The 17401-nt window shown below is 41.2% G+C and overlaps 1 protein-coding gene across 1 annotated transcript in view; it reads right to left on the bottom strand.

Moving 5' to 3' along the window:
* DOK6 (docking protein 6) overlaps positions 1 to 17401 on the bottom strand; it is a 229921-nt gene that overhangs the window by 145214 nt on the left and 67306 nt on the right. Inside the window, exon 2 of the mRNA XM_036245439.1 lies at positions 15574 to 15681. Coding sequence (XP_036101332.1) covers positions 15574 to 15681 — 108 coding nt within the window. The remainder of the gene's footprint in view (positions 1 to 15573; positions 15682 to 17401) is intronic.

Raw genomic sequence — 17401 nt, 5'->3', positions numbered from 1 at the left:
GTCAAGATCTAATATATTTCAATCTCTTAGCCTTACTTTTCAATCTCAGTACTATATAGATTTGTCATCCAGAAGGAAACTGTTTTCATAGATGAGGACAACTTTTAAAATGATTTTTTTAATGTTTTGAAATAAAGATGTTATTAGTTTAAAACTGGTCAATTTGACATAAAAATCATTGTCAACATTTATTAAGTGTGAAATCCTGTAGCATTTCAATAATATATCGGTCAATTATTGTATCATTTAATAATTCAATATACACTTCTGACATATTGATTTTTCACATGGTTATAAAAACAAAGTATTAATTAGAGTTTAATAAAAGCATTAAAATAATTACTTTAAATAAATATAAAATTAACAGAATTTGATTAGGGGGAAAAATTACTTGAAAATGATTCCATTTGTTTAGGTCTAAGTCAAGAAACCCTACAGTTGACAATTTAAAATACTGAGGTTTAATAAGTGATACAATTAAACCCAAAATATAAACATACCTAAATGATGACTTTGCTAACTGCTGCGATTTAATTTTTTTTTTTTTTTTCCAGGAGCAATCCCTGAGTAATTCATGGTCTTAAAGTCAACTCGTTCAAGATGAAACATGTAACCTTATCCTGTAGGATTTCATACTTTACAAATAACAGCGATAAAGCCTGTGATAGACTTAAAAACAGACCAAAGAGGCATTAAAGCTGTCCAAGCACCCCTTGGAGACAGTGCAGGTTTTGTTCCAGATCAAGGCAATAAAGAGACTATCTCCATAATGCGAGTCACACTAAATTTCTGGTTCAAGTTATGTTTATGCTACACTGTAGTCTACTAAGTGTGCAGTGTTATGTCTTAAAAAATGCACACGCTTTTTAATTAAAATACTTTATTGCTAAAAAATGCTAAGCATGATCTGAGCCTTCAGTGAGTCATAATCTTTTTACCGGTGGAGGGTCTTGCCTTGATGTTGATGGACACTGACTGATCCACGCTGTGGTTGCTAAAGACTGGGGTGTTTGTAGCAACTTCTTAAAATAAGAACAATGGTGTTGGCTGCACCAATTGACTTTTTACCCACAAATGAACTTTCAGAATTGGAGTCAGTTCTCTCAAATCCTTCTTCTGCCGTTATCAGCTAAATGTATGTGATACTCTAAATCCTTTGTTGTCATTTCAACAATCTTCACAGCATCTTCACCAGGAGTAGATGCCATCTCAAGACCACTTTCTTTTTTCATTCATTAGAAGCAACTTTGTATCCATTAGTTCTATCATGAAGTTGCAGTAATTCTGTCATATCTTCAGTCTCCACATTCAGTTATAGTTCTTTTGCTATTTCCACCACATCTGCAATTATTTCCTCCACTGAAGTCTTAACTCTTCAAAATCATTCATGGGTGTTGGAATCTACTTCTTCCAAACCCCATTAATGTTGATATTTTGACCTCTCTCATGAATGTCTCTTAATGACAGCTAGAATGGTGAATCTTTTCCAGAAGGTTTTCAATTTACTTTGCCAAGATCCATCAGAAGAATCACTATCTATGGTACTTACAGTCTCATGACATAAATTTCTTAAATAATAAAACTTGCAAGTTGAAAGTACTCTTTGGTCCATGGGTTGCAGAATGGATGTTGTTTTATCAGGCATAAAAACTACATTAATCTTGTTGCACATCCCCATCAGAGCTCTTGGGTGATGAGGTGCATTGTCAATGAGCAGTAATATTTTGAAAGGAATCTCTTTTTTTCTGAGCAGTAGGTCTCAACAGTAGGCTTAAAATATTCAGTAAACCATGTTGTAAACAGATGTATTGTCATTTAGGCTCTGTTGTTCCCTTTATAGAGCATAGGCAGAGTAGATTTATCATAATTCTCAAGGTCTTTGGATTTTTGAAATGGCAAATGAGCACTGGTTTCAACTTCCAAGTCACCAGCTGTATTAGCCTCTAACAAGAGAGTCAGCCTGTTCTTTGAAGCTCTGAAGCTTTGAAGCCAGACATTGACTTCTCTTTAGCTATGAAAGTCCTAGATGACATCCTCTTCCAATATAAGGCTGTTTCGTCTCCACTGAAAATCTGTTGTTTAATGCAGCCACCTTAAATAATGACTGTCGCTAGATCTTCTGGACAATTTGCTGCAGCTTCCGGCTCAGTACTTGCTGCTTCACCTGCACTTGTATGTTTTTGAAACAGCTTCTCTTCTTCAACCTCATGAGCCAATCTCTGCTAACTTCAAACTTTTCTTCTGCAGCTTCCTCCTCTCTCTCTCCGCCTTCATTGAACTGAAGAGAGTTAGGGCCTGGCTCTGGATGGGACTGTAGCTTAAGGGAATGTTGTGGCTGGTTTAAGCTTTGAACCAGACCACTAACATTTTTTTCTGTATCAGCTATAAAGCTGTTTGGCGTTCTTATCATTTGTGTGTTCACTGGAGCAGCACTTTTACTTTCTCTCAAGAAAGTTTCCGTTGCATCCACAACCTTGGCTGTTTGGCCCCAGAGGGTTAGCTGGAGGGCTGTCTTGACTCTCAGCATGCTTTCCTCACTAGGCTTAATCACTGACAGCTTTTGATTAAAATGAGAGATGTGTGACTCTTCCTTTCACTCGATCACTTAAAGGCTATTGTAGGGTTATTAATTGGCCTAATTTCAATATCGTCACGTCTCAGGGATTGCGGGGGTCCGAGGAGAGGGAGAGATGGGGGAATGGCTGGTTGGTGGAGCAGTCACAGTGCACACAATATATATAGATGAAGTCACCATCCTTAATGGAAACAGTTTGTGGTACCCAAAATAACTACAATAGTGACATCAAAGATCACTGATCACAGCCTTGGCTGGATAGCTCATTTGGTTAGAGCGTCGTCCGACATGCCAGATTTGCAGGTTTGATTTTAGTCAGGGTATATATGAGAATCAATCAAAGAATGCATAAATATGTGAAACAACAAATTGTTGTTCCTCTCTCTCTCTCTTTCCCTTCCTCTCTCTCTCCCTTCTCTCTCTCTCTAAATTCAAAAATAAAAAATGCTACAAACAAACAAAAAATCTAAAACTAAAAAGTTCACTGATCACAGATCACCATGACAAATATAATAATAATAAAAAAAACTTTAAAGTACTTAGAGAATTACCAAAATGTGACACAGAGATACGAAGTGAACAGATGATGTTAGAAAAATGGCGCCAACAGACTTGCTGGACGCAGCGTTGCCACACACCTTCACTTTGTAAACATGTGCCCTCGGCAAAGCACGATAAAGGGAAGCAAAATGGGCTGTGCCTGTGTTCCTGCAACCGGTCTGTGGACATGGCCCTGGACGTTAAAGCTCAGCTAAAACCGTATTTGTAGACAACTGCTGAGACTTACCCTCCTGCTCTTTCTGTTTATGTGGGCTGCATCTATTAAGAGTGATCACCATAAGAACCATTAGAACTTATAAATTATTCAATATTTATTTAGTTATGTGCTTAAAATTTTTAATAAACTCATCTTATGATGCTATAAATAGCACTTTAAAATAAAAATTCCCCAAATAGGTGGAGAGTGGCAACATTTTTACATTTTTGCAAAACTCTTAATGTCAGGCTTAATAAAAGACAGCTTGATATTCATATCTTGTAAATTCAATCTGTTCTGATATATAGTTTTAAGTATATATAGAAAATAAGGCCTCATACAGATATAAAGTTGTAAAAGGCAAGAAAAATTTAAGATTTAAGAGCACTTTCAGTTAGCTGTGGGTATTCTTTTATTCTATCTTCAAATTTCACAGATGTTTTCATAAAGGTCATTGCCATGAGGAGACTGATATGACATCATACGCTTTTTACATTTTGTTGCATTAAAATCCATAGGTCTATTTTCAACTTTGATGGTTGGGGTAATACTGGTTCACTGAGCTATGAAGATCTTAAAGTGTTGACATATTTAATTATGAATATAAAAGTATATATTAATATCACCCTTGATTTCCACTGAAAAACCTGTAAGTTTTGGGTTGATAAGCTCAAGAATGCAGATGCAAGCGTCCCCTATTGTAATTGTCACCCGAAAATTTAAATTTCTCATTGTTAATACATTTCGCATTGTTAATAAATACTGTCCGTGTTCCCCTTGCAGACAGGTTCACTTGGTTCATTTTTGAGAAGATGTCTGACAAATACCGAAGTCTGAATGACCACAGTTTGTCAACACCCTCGTGTTAAGACAGGTGTTCCTTGAGAAAAAGGCTGTTTGGCTTGTAACTTCAATGATCACAGGTGTTCCTCCTAGAGATAACCACCACATGTCAGTGTGGAGCAGGGAAGTTTTGTGTGTTCTTACCATGCTTTTCAGATAGAATATGAAAAAATGTACTTCAGGATTTCTAATTAATAAAATTAATAATTTTTATTGCTTCATCAATGTTATTCTTATGCAAAATTGGTGTGTGTGTATATATATGTGTGTGTGTATGTATATGTGTGTGTATGTGTGTGTGTGTGTATGTATGTGTGTGTTTATATGTGTGTGTATGTATATGTGTGTGTATATATGTGTGTATATGTGTGTATATGTGTGTATATGTGTGTGTATATGTGTGTGTTTATATATGTGTGTATGTATATGTGTGTGTATATATGTGTGTATATGTGTGTATGTGTGTATATATGTGTGTGTATGTGTGTGTTTATATATGTGTGTGTATGTGTGTGTGTATATGTGTGTATATGTGTGTATGTGTGTGTATGTGTGTGTGTATATATACACACATATTTATATATGTATATATGCACATATACCTATATGTGTGTATATATGTGTGTGTGTATATGTGTGTTTATGTGTGTGTGTGTATGTATGTGTGTGTATGTGTATATATATTTATATATGTATATATGTATATATATACACATATATGTGTGTGTGTATATATAAATATATACACATATATATATATACACATTTATTACCATTTCCCAGATCAAGGCCAAGGAGTTTTTCCCTGTGGTTTCTCCCAGCACTTGTATAGTTTCTGGCTTATGGTGAAGTCACTCGTTTAGAGCTGACTTTTGGGCATGGTACGAGAGAAAAAGTTCAATTTCCCTCTTTCACATGTGCCTACCCAGTTTTCCAACAACATTTATTGTAGAGACTGTCCTTTCCCCACTGTGTGCTTTTGAGACTCGAGTTGAAAATCAGTCGCCCGTGCGTGCCCGGGTTTATTTCCGGCTCTCTGTCTGCTGCTCCGGTCACGGTGTCTGTCTCTACACCATCATCATACTGGTGTCTGTCTCACACCATCATCATACCGGTTTGATCGCTATCATGAGGGGAGCGGCTCTCTCACTTTGGCCAGCCTAACATTCCCTTCCCAATCGAAAGACAAAACAAGAATGTGTATAGCGTATGGCCGGTGTGGCTCAGTGGTTGAGCATCGACCCTGCACCAAGATGTTGCCGGTTCGATTCCCAATCAGGGCACATGCCAAGGCTGTGGGCCTGATCCCCAGGGGGGGCACGCAGGAGGCAGCCAATCGACGTTCTCTCTCATCGATGTTTCCGTCTCTCTCTCCCTCTCACTTCCTCTCTCTCTAAAATCAATAAAGGGGAGAAAAATTTAAAAAAAAGAAAGAATGCACATAGCGTGCCAGTAGGGTTAGGCCATGATTCAGAGACACGGGGTGCACCTGAGCTTGTCACCGGAGCGTGTTAAAGGCAGAGTGTGTTCTCTGGCTGGTCACACAAGAGACAGGCAGAGATGCAGAGCCTGGGAAGGTTTTGGGGGGCCACCCCTGTCCTGGAGCGGGCCAGAACCAAATACGCCAAGGATGGAGGGCAGCCCCTTCTTAACAGCCAACAGGTACCAAAGGGGTCTCTGTGCTGTGCGGGACACGGGCGCCAGCTACCAGGGTGGGGGGGACTGGAAAGCAGTTTTCTCCGTCATCAGATGTGACAACTAGTTCGACTGACACCTTGACCTCGGGCTCAGGAAACCCTCGGCAGAGAACACAGACAAGCCGGACGTTTTGACCTACAGACCCGCCTCTGAGTTGTGGTCATCTGTTCTGCAGGAACCGAAAATGCCAACAGTTCTCCAGTTACTGTTAGTGACCGAGCTGCATACCAGGTCCAACCTTCGGGGATCATGATGAGTCCGATCACCTCAGCTCACGTGCAAGGTGGAGCCAGACAGAAGGGAGGGAAGCTGACTTGCTGCCCCGCCCTCAGACTAGGAGAACCTCATGGTAGCCGCAAGCTTAGGAGGACAACGTCCTCGAGACCAAGACGAATATTTTAGGAAAGGATAAAAGGATTAGAGGAGAAATCCAGGCTACCGGAAAAATCAGGCTATATTTAATTTTATAGTACACTGAATATGTAAATATGATTAACTTGACTCAAAGATATAGAAAAAAAGAACTAGACAAAAAAAAGCTGCATTTTAAGCACTTTAACCCTTTCGCTTTTTATTTCCAAATAAATAAAAGAAGAAAAAAATATCTTATTTCCCTGAATATTGTATAGCAGGTTTTAACCATTTCATCAGGAAGTCAAATTAGGTGTGATAATAATTATTAGTAGATCAAATGCACTAGTTACTGTCAAAAGAAGTAATTTCACTGAATCTCAAAATGCCTGGGTCCCTAAATGAAAAACCTATTCTCCAATCAATAGAATCAGGCTAAGTGGCTGCTTTTGGTTTGTAACCCAGGCTTGTCAATGGTTAATGGACATTTTAACTTTGTTTTTTATAGAAGTAGTAGATGTAAAAAGGTATTAAAATATTCAAATTTATCTTATAAATTTGAACTATATGAAACAGCATTGTTATTTATCAAATAAAAGTTGCAAAACAGTCCCTGGCTGGTTTGGCTCAGCGGTTCGTGCAGATGGCAGCCACTTGATGTGTCCTTTTCACATCATTGTCTCTCTCTCTCTCTCTCTCCCCCCCCCCATTCCTCTCTCTCCCTCCCACTCTATCTGAACAAAAAATGGAAAAATTTCCTAGGGTGAGGATTAAAAAAAAAAAAAGTCGCAAAATAGGTATTTATATTGAGGCACAAAGTATTAATTCATGAATGAATTCTCACTGAGGTAATTCTTCAAACTGTATGTTGTAAATAAATATGCATTTAATACTTCAGGTATAATATATAACTTTCAATTAAAGGCAGAAAACCAATTTATCCTCAGTGAACCATCACACAATAAGCTTTCTTTCCTACTATCCCACCTGTCAGACACTGCACAATCAGCCAGACTTTCTTAATGAGTATAAAAAAAGATTTTTTTAAACCGTAAATACACTGGTGATGTTCTGCAATAATAATTAAGAGCACTGGATATCAATCCATTAAATAAATGTAAAAAAGCTTCAGAATAATAGAAATAATGTCATAACATAGTTGTGCTATTGAATATTCTTTCCCCAATTACTATCTGATTTTTCATGTAAAATGACTTGTTTGAAATTACAAGTTACTTTATCATGAAAATTGGTTTCAATATCTTTTTCTAAAGTTAGTATGAATTATTTCCCTTGTTTCAAAGATGCAAAATAGGAGGCGGGAATGACTTGTACAACCATAGTCGTTTTACACTTTACATATTATCTATCATGAAATTATCATCTTCCTTTGTGAGCTAAGATAGTATTTGCAATTTACAGATAGGAAAACGAAAGAAAGATATTGTCGAAGGCATACCATGTTTCATCTGATGTAGCACCATTATGGATGATTGCCTCACACACACAAACGGGTAGTTTTAAAAAGTAGAATCACGAGTAATTTTGCCAACACAAATCACGCCCCCACATCCCCTAAGTCGAGCCCAGTCGTGCAGACATTTGCTAAGTCTATGAACAAAAATCCTGAAGGCTCAGCCATCTATTTTTTGTAGTGTCCTTAAGCAGCACCGTCATTCTTGTTGGAGGTGTCTCAGATGTTGTAAAATTCTAATGGACCTTGATTCAAATATTGCAAAGATCAACTTTAACTCTGGGGGCTTCCTCTGAGTGTGAGATCACCACTTGGCCGAGCTCCTCCACCGAAGGTTCACCCCTGCTCTCTCCTGCTCTCCCCTGGCTTCAGAGTTGCCCACTCACCACACACTCCTCTGGCAGAGGCTACACAGCTGCGCCCCCTGCCTTGGGCATTTCCCCTCCTTTTCATCCTAGAGAAGTCCACCAACTTTCCATATTCCACTTCTTTGAGCCTTCCCTGCGTGACTAGCGTGTGGTCAGATAACATGAGTAAAACTATCAAGGATGGATTAACCTGTATCTGTCCCAGGAGCCAATGTGTGTGTTAACAGGAGCTTATCTTCAAGAAACAGACCTGCCCTGGCCGGTTTGGCTCAGCGGTTAGAGAGTCCCGGGTTCGGTTCCCGCTAAGGGCACGTACCTTGGTTGCAGTTTGTCCCCGGCCCCAGTTGGGGTCCCGTGGGTGGCAACCAGTTGATGTGTCTCTCTCACATCGATGTTTCTCTCTCTCTCTCTCTCTCTCTCTCTCTCTTCCTCCCTCTCTCCCTCCCGCTCTATCTGAAGACAAATGCAAAAATGTCCTTGGGTGAGGATACAAAAAGAGAAAGAAACTGAGACCTAAGCCAGTCAGAGAAAGACCAGTATCACATGATCTCACTTATAGGTGGAATCTAATGAACAAAATGAACTGATGAATAAAATAGAACATGGATACATGGAACAGACCGACGACTCTCAGAGGGAAGGGGAAAGAGATTAACCAAAGAACTTATATGCATATATGCAGTGCCCATGGACACAGATAAGAAGGTGGTGGAGGCCTGGGTGGGGTGGGAACCAGGTGAAGGGGGCCATAGGGGAAAAAGGGTGACATCTATAATACTCTCAACAATGAAGTTGAAAAAAGATTACAGATGGATGGATGGATGGATGGATGGCCGGATGAACGAATGAGTAAGATGCCTCAACCTAAATAAATGATCATCACTCTGGGAACGTCCAGCAGGCGTTTGAAGAGACACCAAGACTTCGAACACCCTTCACATCACACCGAGTGTGGGCTTATCCAAGCACACCGCCACGGGAATAAAAATGAGCATGTTCGACGTGACACATTGCACCTGCTGTCTCCCACTGACCGATGGTTTTGCTCCTGTCGTCCAGGATTTGCTACATTTGCAGGTGGCCATTTTTCATAAGGGTGTCTCGGTCTCTTCCTCAGCTTCCTCATGCGTTTGCTTTACATAAAGGTCAATACTGACAACTCCCAACAGGAGTGAAGCCGACGGAATGAAACGATGTTCCTGATCAGTTACAGGGGATGCGGGGTAAGATTGACACCTGTCATTCAGCATCGCTGTTCGAGCATCACACAGTTGTCCGCACTGGAAGGTCATAGTTCTGTCTTCACCATCCTTTTAAGCGACTTTATTTATATTCTCCTCCCTACCGACAGCACTCATTTATTTTATTAAAACTTCTATGAACTGTTTCTTTTTCATCTGCTCAGAAAATTAAGGGACATTTATTAGCTGATTCTAGGTAAATTGCTTTCGTTCAGTTTTCATTGAGGATAAATTTGTTTTGAATATCTGTTATGACAATTATGTACAGCTAAACTTTCAAACCTAATACATTTTTAATGACTTCCTTCAGCAGCCAGTGATTTGAATTTCAAATTTCTTTCTATCAAGAAGTAAATAAAAGTATAGACCATTTTACAGCAGTCGTATATAAGAGTTGATTTATGCAACTCTGTCTCACAGTAAACATATCAAATGTTTAAATGAGACCATTAATACTCATAAGTTTTAAAATATGTACGATCCAGATAGAGCATAGCGCAAAGTTCAAGTCGGCAAAGAAATGACTGTGTCATTAGCGTCTTTTTCAGAAGTCTCTCTTTTAGGTTGGAAACATCTCACTCATTTGATTGGTTATTTTGATTTATTGCTATTGAACACTATAGTAGATTTTAGGGCATATCAAAATAACTGACTAATCTCAACTTCAAAGTATTTAAACGTTAACGAATAGAACAATTTGGCAAATTCATACTAGTCTATTTCTACAAGCCAATTCAAACAATCAATCCCCCCTTCCCAATTCTGGAGAGCCAATATTTGGATTGGCCATTAATTGCCCAAGAGAAAACGAAGATTTAAAATATGCCAGCCTTGTTCTTACGAAGACCTTCCTTTATTTCCCCGACTGTCGGAGGGAACTTTGAGAAATGTACAGCAGCACCAGTGTTCACTGCTGAGAAATGGGATTCATGATCCTGTGAATGGAAAAGCCATGGGAACTGATGGTTCAGTTTTTGATCTTGCAGGAGAAAGAGTATATTTCAGGATAAAAATATCAGGGGCATTTGCGCTTGTTCTTTTTGACTTGGTGGCTGGTTGTCCAGGGACAGAACAGCTCTCATGCCATCTGACCCCCGAGGTGTACCCCCTTCTCCCGGGAAGGACGGTCCAGGGAAAAGCAGCCCACACAGCCTCCGAAACGCTCCTCTTCACACCCTCTGCAAACGCCAATGTTTTTAATAATTTGCTTTTTGGTAAAATGAACAACAATCTCCTTAGAATGATTATATTTTCATTTAAAAGTATATTTGAAGAGTCTGGATAATTACGATACATTTTTATATATTTGACTGTTCAGTATTTTAACATTAATTCTACTAAGTTCCTCATTTAAATGGCACTTTTCATACATTTTTATTATTTATTGAATTAGCTGTTTTTCTTTTCATTAAATGGCCATTTTTTTATTATTATTATTTAACTCTCAATCAACCTAGATTTGACATACTTGTGTAATATTTTGGGTGTCACCCTAGGGCTGGACCCCAATCCATGTCTTTTAAAGAAAAGTTTTATGTTTTACCAGTGGGGCTTTCTCAGAGAGGTGTTGGTATACACCCACCTTAGCATGATGCTAGTCAGATTATCTGGAGTTTCACCACAATCCGTCTGTGCTTCTAATTGTTTAATGGATATTCTACCTGGATATACCACAAATACCTCATAATTTAAAATAACAGTATAACTTCTTTTCTTCACCACTGAAAACCCCTCCTCCTCACCTGGTCCCTGTCTCCCAGAATAGCATGACCATTCATATGACATCCAGTCTTTTTTTAATATATATGTTTTTATTATTGATTATTTAGTGAGAGAGGAAGGGAGATATAGAAACATGGGCGTGAGAGGGAACACCCACCAGCTGCCTCCTGCACACCCCCCACTGGGGGTCAAGCCCACAACCTGCACATGTGTCTTGACGGGGAACCCAACTGGGACTGCCCAGTCCAAGGGACACGCTCAGTCCAAGGGACACGCTCAGTCCACTGAGCCACACCAGCTGGGCCGACACCCGGTCCGGAAAAGATATCAGTCTTTCTCTTCCTACTTTCTCTATATCCAATCAGTTACCAAGTTTGTTTAGTTCGACTTGAACAGACCTGGAAAATACCCCCAGGTCTGCCTCATTCCGTTCACTTTACCTTCCCCAGGCGGGGCCTTGCCGTCTGCTTTGGGGAAGCGGGAATATTAAATATTCGGTGACCACATCTGTCTGTATGCAGTCTCTATTTTATCCTGCTCATGTGATGTGATGTCACACAAATTACTTTTTCCTAAATATATACTTGAAGATGTGAAAAACCACCTAAAACCCTTAGAAGCATCTCTGTTTGCTTAAAGGACAAAGACCGAACTCAAGAGTAAGGCATGTATGACTCTTCATATGCCTGACCTGCTTTTGTTTTTATCCTCATCCGAGGACATTTTTCCTTTTTATTTTTTTTGATTCAGATAGCGTGGGAGGGAGAGAGAGGAAGAGAGAGAGAGAAGCATCGACGTGAAAGGGACACATCGAGTGGCTGCCACCCGCACGACCCAACCAGGGCCGGGGACAAACTGCAACCGAGGCACGTGCCCTTAGCGGGAACCGAACCCGGGTCTCTCCGGACCACAGGCCGACGCTCTAACCGCTGAGCCAAACCGGCCAGCTGCTTCCTTTGAGCTCATCTCCACCCACCCGAGCGCTCCTGTCAGATTTGCCATCATAGATTACTCAAATTTTCTTCAACTCACCGTGCCATGGGGATTTTCAGTACATGGAATCCCACTCTTTCTTCCTCTTTTAATGATGTACTTCTCTCCATTGGCTTGCTTTGTCAAAAGAGAGTAATCTTGTCTTTTTTTTTTTTTTTTTTTGGTACTTTCCCCTAACGGGGACTGAACCCAGGACTCTCTGGTCCGCAGGCTGATGCTCTGAACGCTGAGCCAAACTGGCCAGGACGAAAGAGAGTAATCTTAAGAAGCCCCTTGAGCCTCACCTCCTTTGGAAAGTCCTCATTTCTGGAGACAGATTTAACTGTTCCCTCGTGCCTTTAAATCTGCACTTTGCACGTTATCATATTTCATTATAGATAGCTGTTTACAAAGCTTATTTCCTTCGATTGTAAAATCTGGAAGCAATAATGACTCTCAGCATTTACTGACTGCCCCAAACACTCAATAAACGTTGAAAGTTCGTGTGTCGCACCTTCCTGACTCCTCCGGAGAGGGGGCCGTTCCTGTCCCTACTGTACAAATGGGAAGAGCACCTGTATCCTCTTCATCTTCTCTCTTGTCACTAGACGTGCAGTCTCACGAAAATATGTATTTTATTAGAATGGTGTCTTGTTTATTATACTGAATTGGTTTAATAGTATTTTCCCAGGAAACAGAAGCAAGAGGCATCTGTATGTTACTTATCTCACCCAATGAAAGTAAATATTTTATGTTGAATTTTTTTTCCTTTGAGTAATGTGAGCGTTGCTTTGCTCAGGGTAATATAATTTTGATGACCAGGCAGATCACAAGTGAGTGATAAAGAGTGGCAAGATGGAACAACAGAAGATGATAAAAGATCACTTGAATAACACTAGATGTACATTCTCAGAAAGAAAGAAGCAAATATCCATGTCCCAGAGCTAGTTAAGATCGTAGGAAGAAGAAAAGTAGTGATGTTGACACAAATACTTTGGTCTGAATGCCTAACAGACATTTCGAATTGAACATACACCCAGGGGAAACTTCGGATTATTTACCCAGAGACTATCATAAGAATGCCAGTTAAAAGGCTCAGGCAAAACTTGCTAAAATAAAATCAAAATAAGAGAAGAAGACCGTTACAGACTTTTCTTGAAAACACACCTTAAGATTTATTATGACTGTCATATCAGAATTGGTCTAACTCTACCATTTTAGCTCACAATCATTCAAGAAAAAGAAAAAAAATCCTAAAAGAAAATTTAAATCACTAGGAGACAGGATTAGCTTCCCAAATGCTATGCCGAGTAAGTTATAATAATAAAAACATTAATATTCACACGAGAAGGGTACATTTTAGCTGTCACCTAGACTGAATCTAGTTATTAAAGAGCTTTTGGGAAATTCAGGTTCCAGCCAGCGACACCTGTTTCGCTCTTTATTAAAAATTAACGGCTCTGTCCTCACTGCACACCCCTGGCTCGCTGCTCCTCAGTTCCCACGGCTGGAGAGAAAGCACACGCCCGTGAAGTGTGCGTGTGCTCGGGGCGGCGGTCACCGCGGTCACTTCTGCCCCACCTACTTCGGGCCGCCCTCGCTCTAGTTCTTTCTGTTGGCACCCTCTGCGGCTCTGCGGAGGGTGCACCCCAACCCCCAGGGCCCTCTGGTCATCGCCACGGGGGTCCTGCATCGTTCCCGTGGCCCCCAGCTGTGTTACCGCGGGTCATGGTTGCAAATCCGAGCTGCTGCCTACTTGGCTCCGTTTTACAGCACAGCTTCCCGAAACCCTTCGTCTGGGTGGCCGTGCCGTCCTCCCTGCTCACCCTCCTGGAAGCGCCCGCCGGGAACTTACGCCCCATGTTTCACCCGAACAGCCCTTGGCAGCCGCCCGGAGTGTCCCTGCCGCAAGTGCAGCGGTTTCTCCTCTGCTGAGCCTCTCGGTCTCTCCACCTAGACACCGAGGCCGCGCGTTCAGGTTCTAGAGGCGGTTTTCTCTTGCTTCCCAGCGAAGGACTCCAACGCGATTCTCCTCCTCGTCCCGGGCTCCCCCCCGGGTCTCTGTGCAGGGAGAGTCCATCATCTCCTTTCTTCATTCTCTCCCAGGGACATTTCAGCCGGCGCTACCGAGCAAAGTGCCACCCGGATGCCAGCGACGGAAATGAACAACTCGGTCGGCGACATTTCCCCCACCCCAGCCCTCGTTCGTCTGTCTAATTAGCTACTTGACATTTCAGTTTGAATGCATAATAGATCTTTCAAATTCAACACACAGGGTGAAAGCTTGCGATTTTTACTCCACGTCCGCCCTTCTGGTCTACCCCATCTTCCCAAGTCCCACCATCCGCATTTCTGATGCGAAAGCCCACACTCAGGAATCTTCCGTGAGTCCTTCCTTCACTCGTACCCATCGGCTAATCCCTGATCATATCCAAAATGTGCCCCTCAACCTCAACTCCACCACATCTTTGCTACAACTTTCCATATGCCAAGCAGAGAGTGATATGCTTAGCTATAAAATTTCATTTGCTGATAATATCTAGTTACAGTTAATCTCATTATATCTACAGTACCGTTTTTTTTTTTTTTCCTTACAATAACTCTCGTTGGTAGGCAGTATTCTAATAATCTGTCAGAGGAAAAAAGTATGACCATAGAGGTTCAATAGCTTACGCAAGTTTACACAGATGTTAAATTTGGGAATAGAAATCTTTTCTGAAGAATTAGACCTTGTACCAACAAGCAATACTGTTTCACAATTCTGAGTTTTATTACGAATCCTTCACGTAGTATCAAATACTTAACTGTGTTTTGATATCACCGAGGATAACTTTACGCAGCATATTTAGCACCATTCTAGGGTTATTTCTTACATACTTTTAATTCTTTCTCCTTAAATATTGATTTGAGAGAGAGAGAGAAACATCGATTTGTTGTTCCACTTATTTATGCATTCATGGGCTGATTCTTGTATGTGCCCTGATGGGGGATTAAACCCGCAACCTTGACATATCCAGGTGATGCTCTAACCAACTGAACGTCCAGCGAGGGGCCATACTTTGATTTCTTAAGAAATTGATACTTCATTCATAAAATTTCTGCCACCTGTCTGCAAATCAGCATATTTAATGACCATGGACTTGTTAAGGCTGAAAACAGCAAAAGCCATGTCCCCCAACAGGGTCTTCAGCACTACTAACTCCAGCCTTAGAAGTTTTACCTCCTAAATACTGCCAACCGTTTAAATCAAAGTAACAAATGCACAGCTCACCTGACCAGAGGGAAAATGTTGACTCAGCACCTTGGAAAAGGATCTGGTTGAATTATGAGTCATCTCATTTTGCAAAGCAGCAATAAAAATGAGCCTTTCATTTTGCAGAGGTACCTCTGGCATTTACAGCAGACGATTAAAATAAAGGAGAAAAATAACTTTCGCATTTTATTGGAACACAGACCTTTTATCCTGGCCATGCATTTTTCCCTTGCAGAATCCATTTATCAAAAGAAATGTCTCCACGGGTTGTTGCCAAGGGTCCAGTTATTCCCCAGCATCTCCAAAGACCGAGACTTACCTTATGGAAGTTTCTGAAATATGCTGCCTTTTCATCTGGAAATTTTTCTAGCCTTCTGGGTCCTTTACTAGAAGCCTTCTTGAACACCAACCAACATCGTCTGAAAATCTGAGAGGAAATAAAGGAATCCTATTACCTATCTTTTTTACATGAGTTTAGTAGCATCAGGAGTTTATCTAGTCAATTAATCCACTAGGCATGCATTTTTAAAATGCACTTTAAACAATGAACAGGGTAGTACAATACAAAACAGGTAGAATACTCGTAGCAACGGACTTTGCTCAGCATGTGTACAACCATTATGGACACTGGCATATATTGTACAAATCATTGCTTGTACTAATATATTGTAAAGCTTTCAAATAATTCCGATAATTTGGAGAAATGTTTTATTTATTTAATTTTTTTTCTTTATTTTAGAGAGAGAAGAAGTGAGAGGGAGAAATAGATAGAAACATCGATGAGAGAGAACACTGATTGGCCGCCTCCTGCATGCCCCCCACTGGGGATCTGGCCCTTAACCTGGGCATGTGCTCTGACTGGGAATCAAGCCTGCAACCTCTTGGTGCATGGGTCGATGCTCAACCACGGAGCTACACCGGCCGGGTGAGACTTATTTTATATATAATGATACAATAGGCAAAACTGCTAAAATATGTCATTGAATACAAATGTGTTCCTGCTCATTTAACAATGATTTGGATACTGTTCACCGACATAGCTATTTATATATCTCGACACCCAGCTGACAAATTTTAAAAAAATGTATCAAATTTACTGTCTTGCTAAAATTACCCTCTCCACATTACAACATGAAGTAGTTTTTGCACAGAATAAATAATTTCACTCCGTTTTAATATAAACCATACATGCTTCTATTAGGATTCCGGGTATTATATGGTAATACCTAAGAATCTAGTTTTTAAATCAGAACAGTTTTATTTCCAGCGCAGGTGGAAACGCCTTGTCTTGCAGAAGTTGTTTTACCTGCTCTAAGACCCGGCCTCCTCATCTATAAATGAGGATCCACGTGCCGCACGACCTTGCTGCTGTGGCTTTAAGGACGCAGCCTGCAGACAGCGTCTGGCCTGTGTTTGACGTGCAGCCCACACACTCTCACCAGAACTCTTGGGTTCCGATGCTGCTCTGGGCTGAACCATGTGCCCCTCGAATTTGTATGTTGAACTTCTTACCCCCGAGGTGGTCATATTTGGAGCTGGGGCCTTTGGAAGATGATTAGGGTTGGATGCGGTCGTAAGGGTGGGGACTTCACGACAGGATTAGTGACCTTATAAGCAGAGACTCGCTGTCTCTCTCCGAGCTCACAAACAGAGAGGTCCCCGGAGGGCCACTCGGAAAGGCAGCTGTCTGCAGCCCAGGCCCGCCAGCCAGGGTTCTCCCCGGAACGTGGCCGCGCCCGCACCTTGGCACTTTCAGCACCATGAGAAAATACACGTCTGTTGTTCCAGCCCCCCGGCGTTGTGTGACGGCACGCCAAGCTAAGACACAGTTTAGGTTCATCTTATCCGCAGAGACAGGGTGAAGGTGGCGGAGGCCGCCCAACAGGAACGCATTGTGGGAGTGAGACAGAGCAAGCTGTGCGGAAATTTGAGAGATTGAAAGCAGATAAGTAAAAACATCATTGCAAGTGGGATGCACACAGATGATCCGTATTTCTCTCCTGGTTATTTAATGGGCTCGGAATCCCAGGCGAGGTACAGAGCCTCTCGTTGAAGGGCACTGGGGCCCGACCCTGGACACACGGGTTCTGTCCCTTCCTACAGAGGAATGCTTGGCCCTGGGCCCTGTGTGCTCCTCACTCAGGAAC

The sequence above is a fragment of the Molossus molossus genome, unplaced genomic scaffold (assembly GCF_014108415.1).
Source record: "Molossus molossus isolate mMolMol1 unplaced genomic scaffold, mMolMol1.p scaffold_m16_p_6, whole genome shotgun sequence".
In the NCBI taxonomy this organism is placed as follows: Eukaryota; Metazoa; Chordata; class Mammalia; order Chiroptera; family Molossidae; genus Molossus; species Molossus molossus.
Note: the sequence above shows the minus strand (reverse complement) of the source record. Positions and strands in the feature narration are given on the sequence as shown.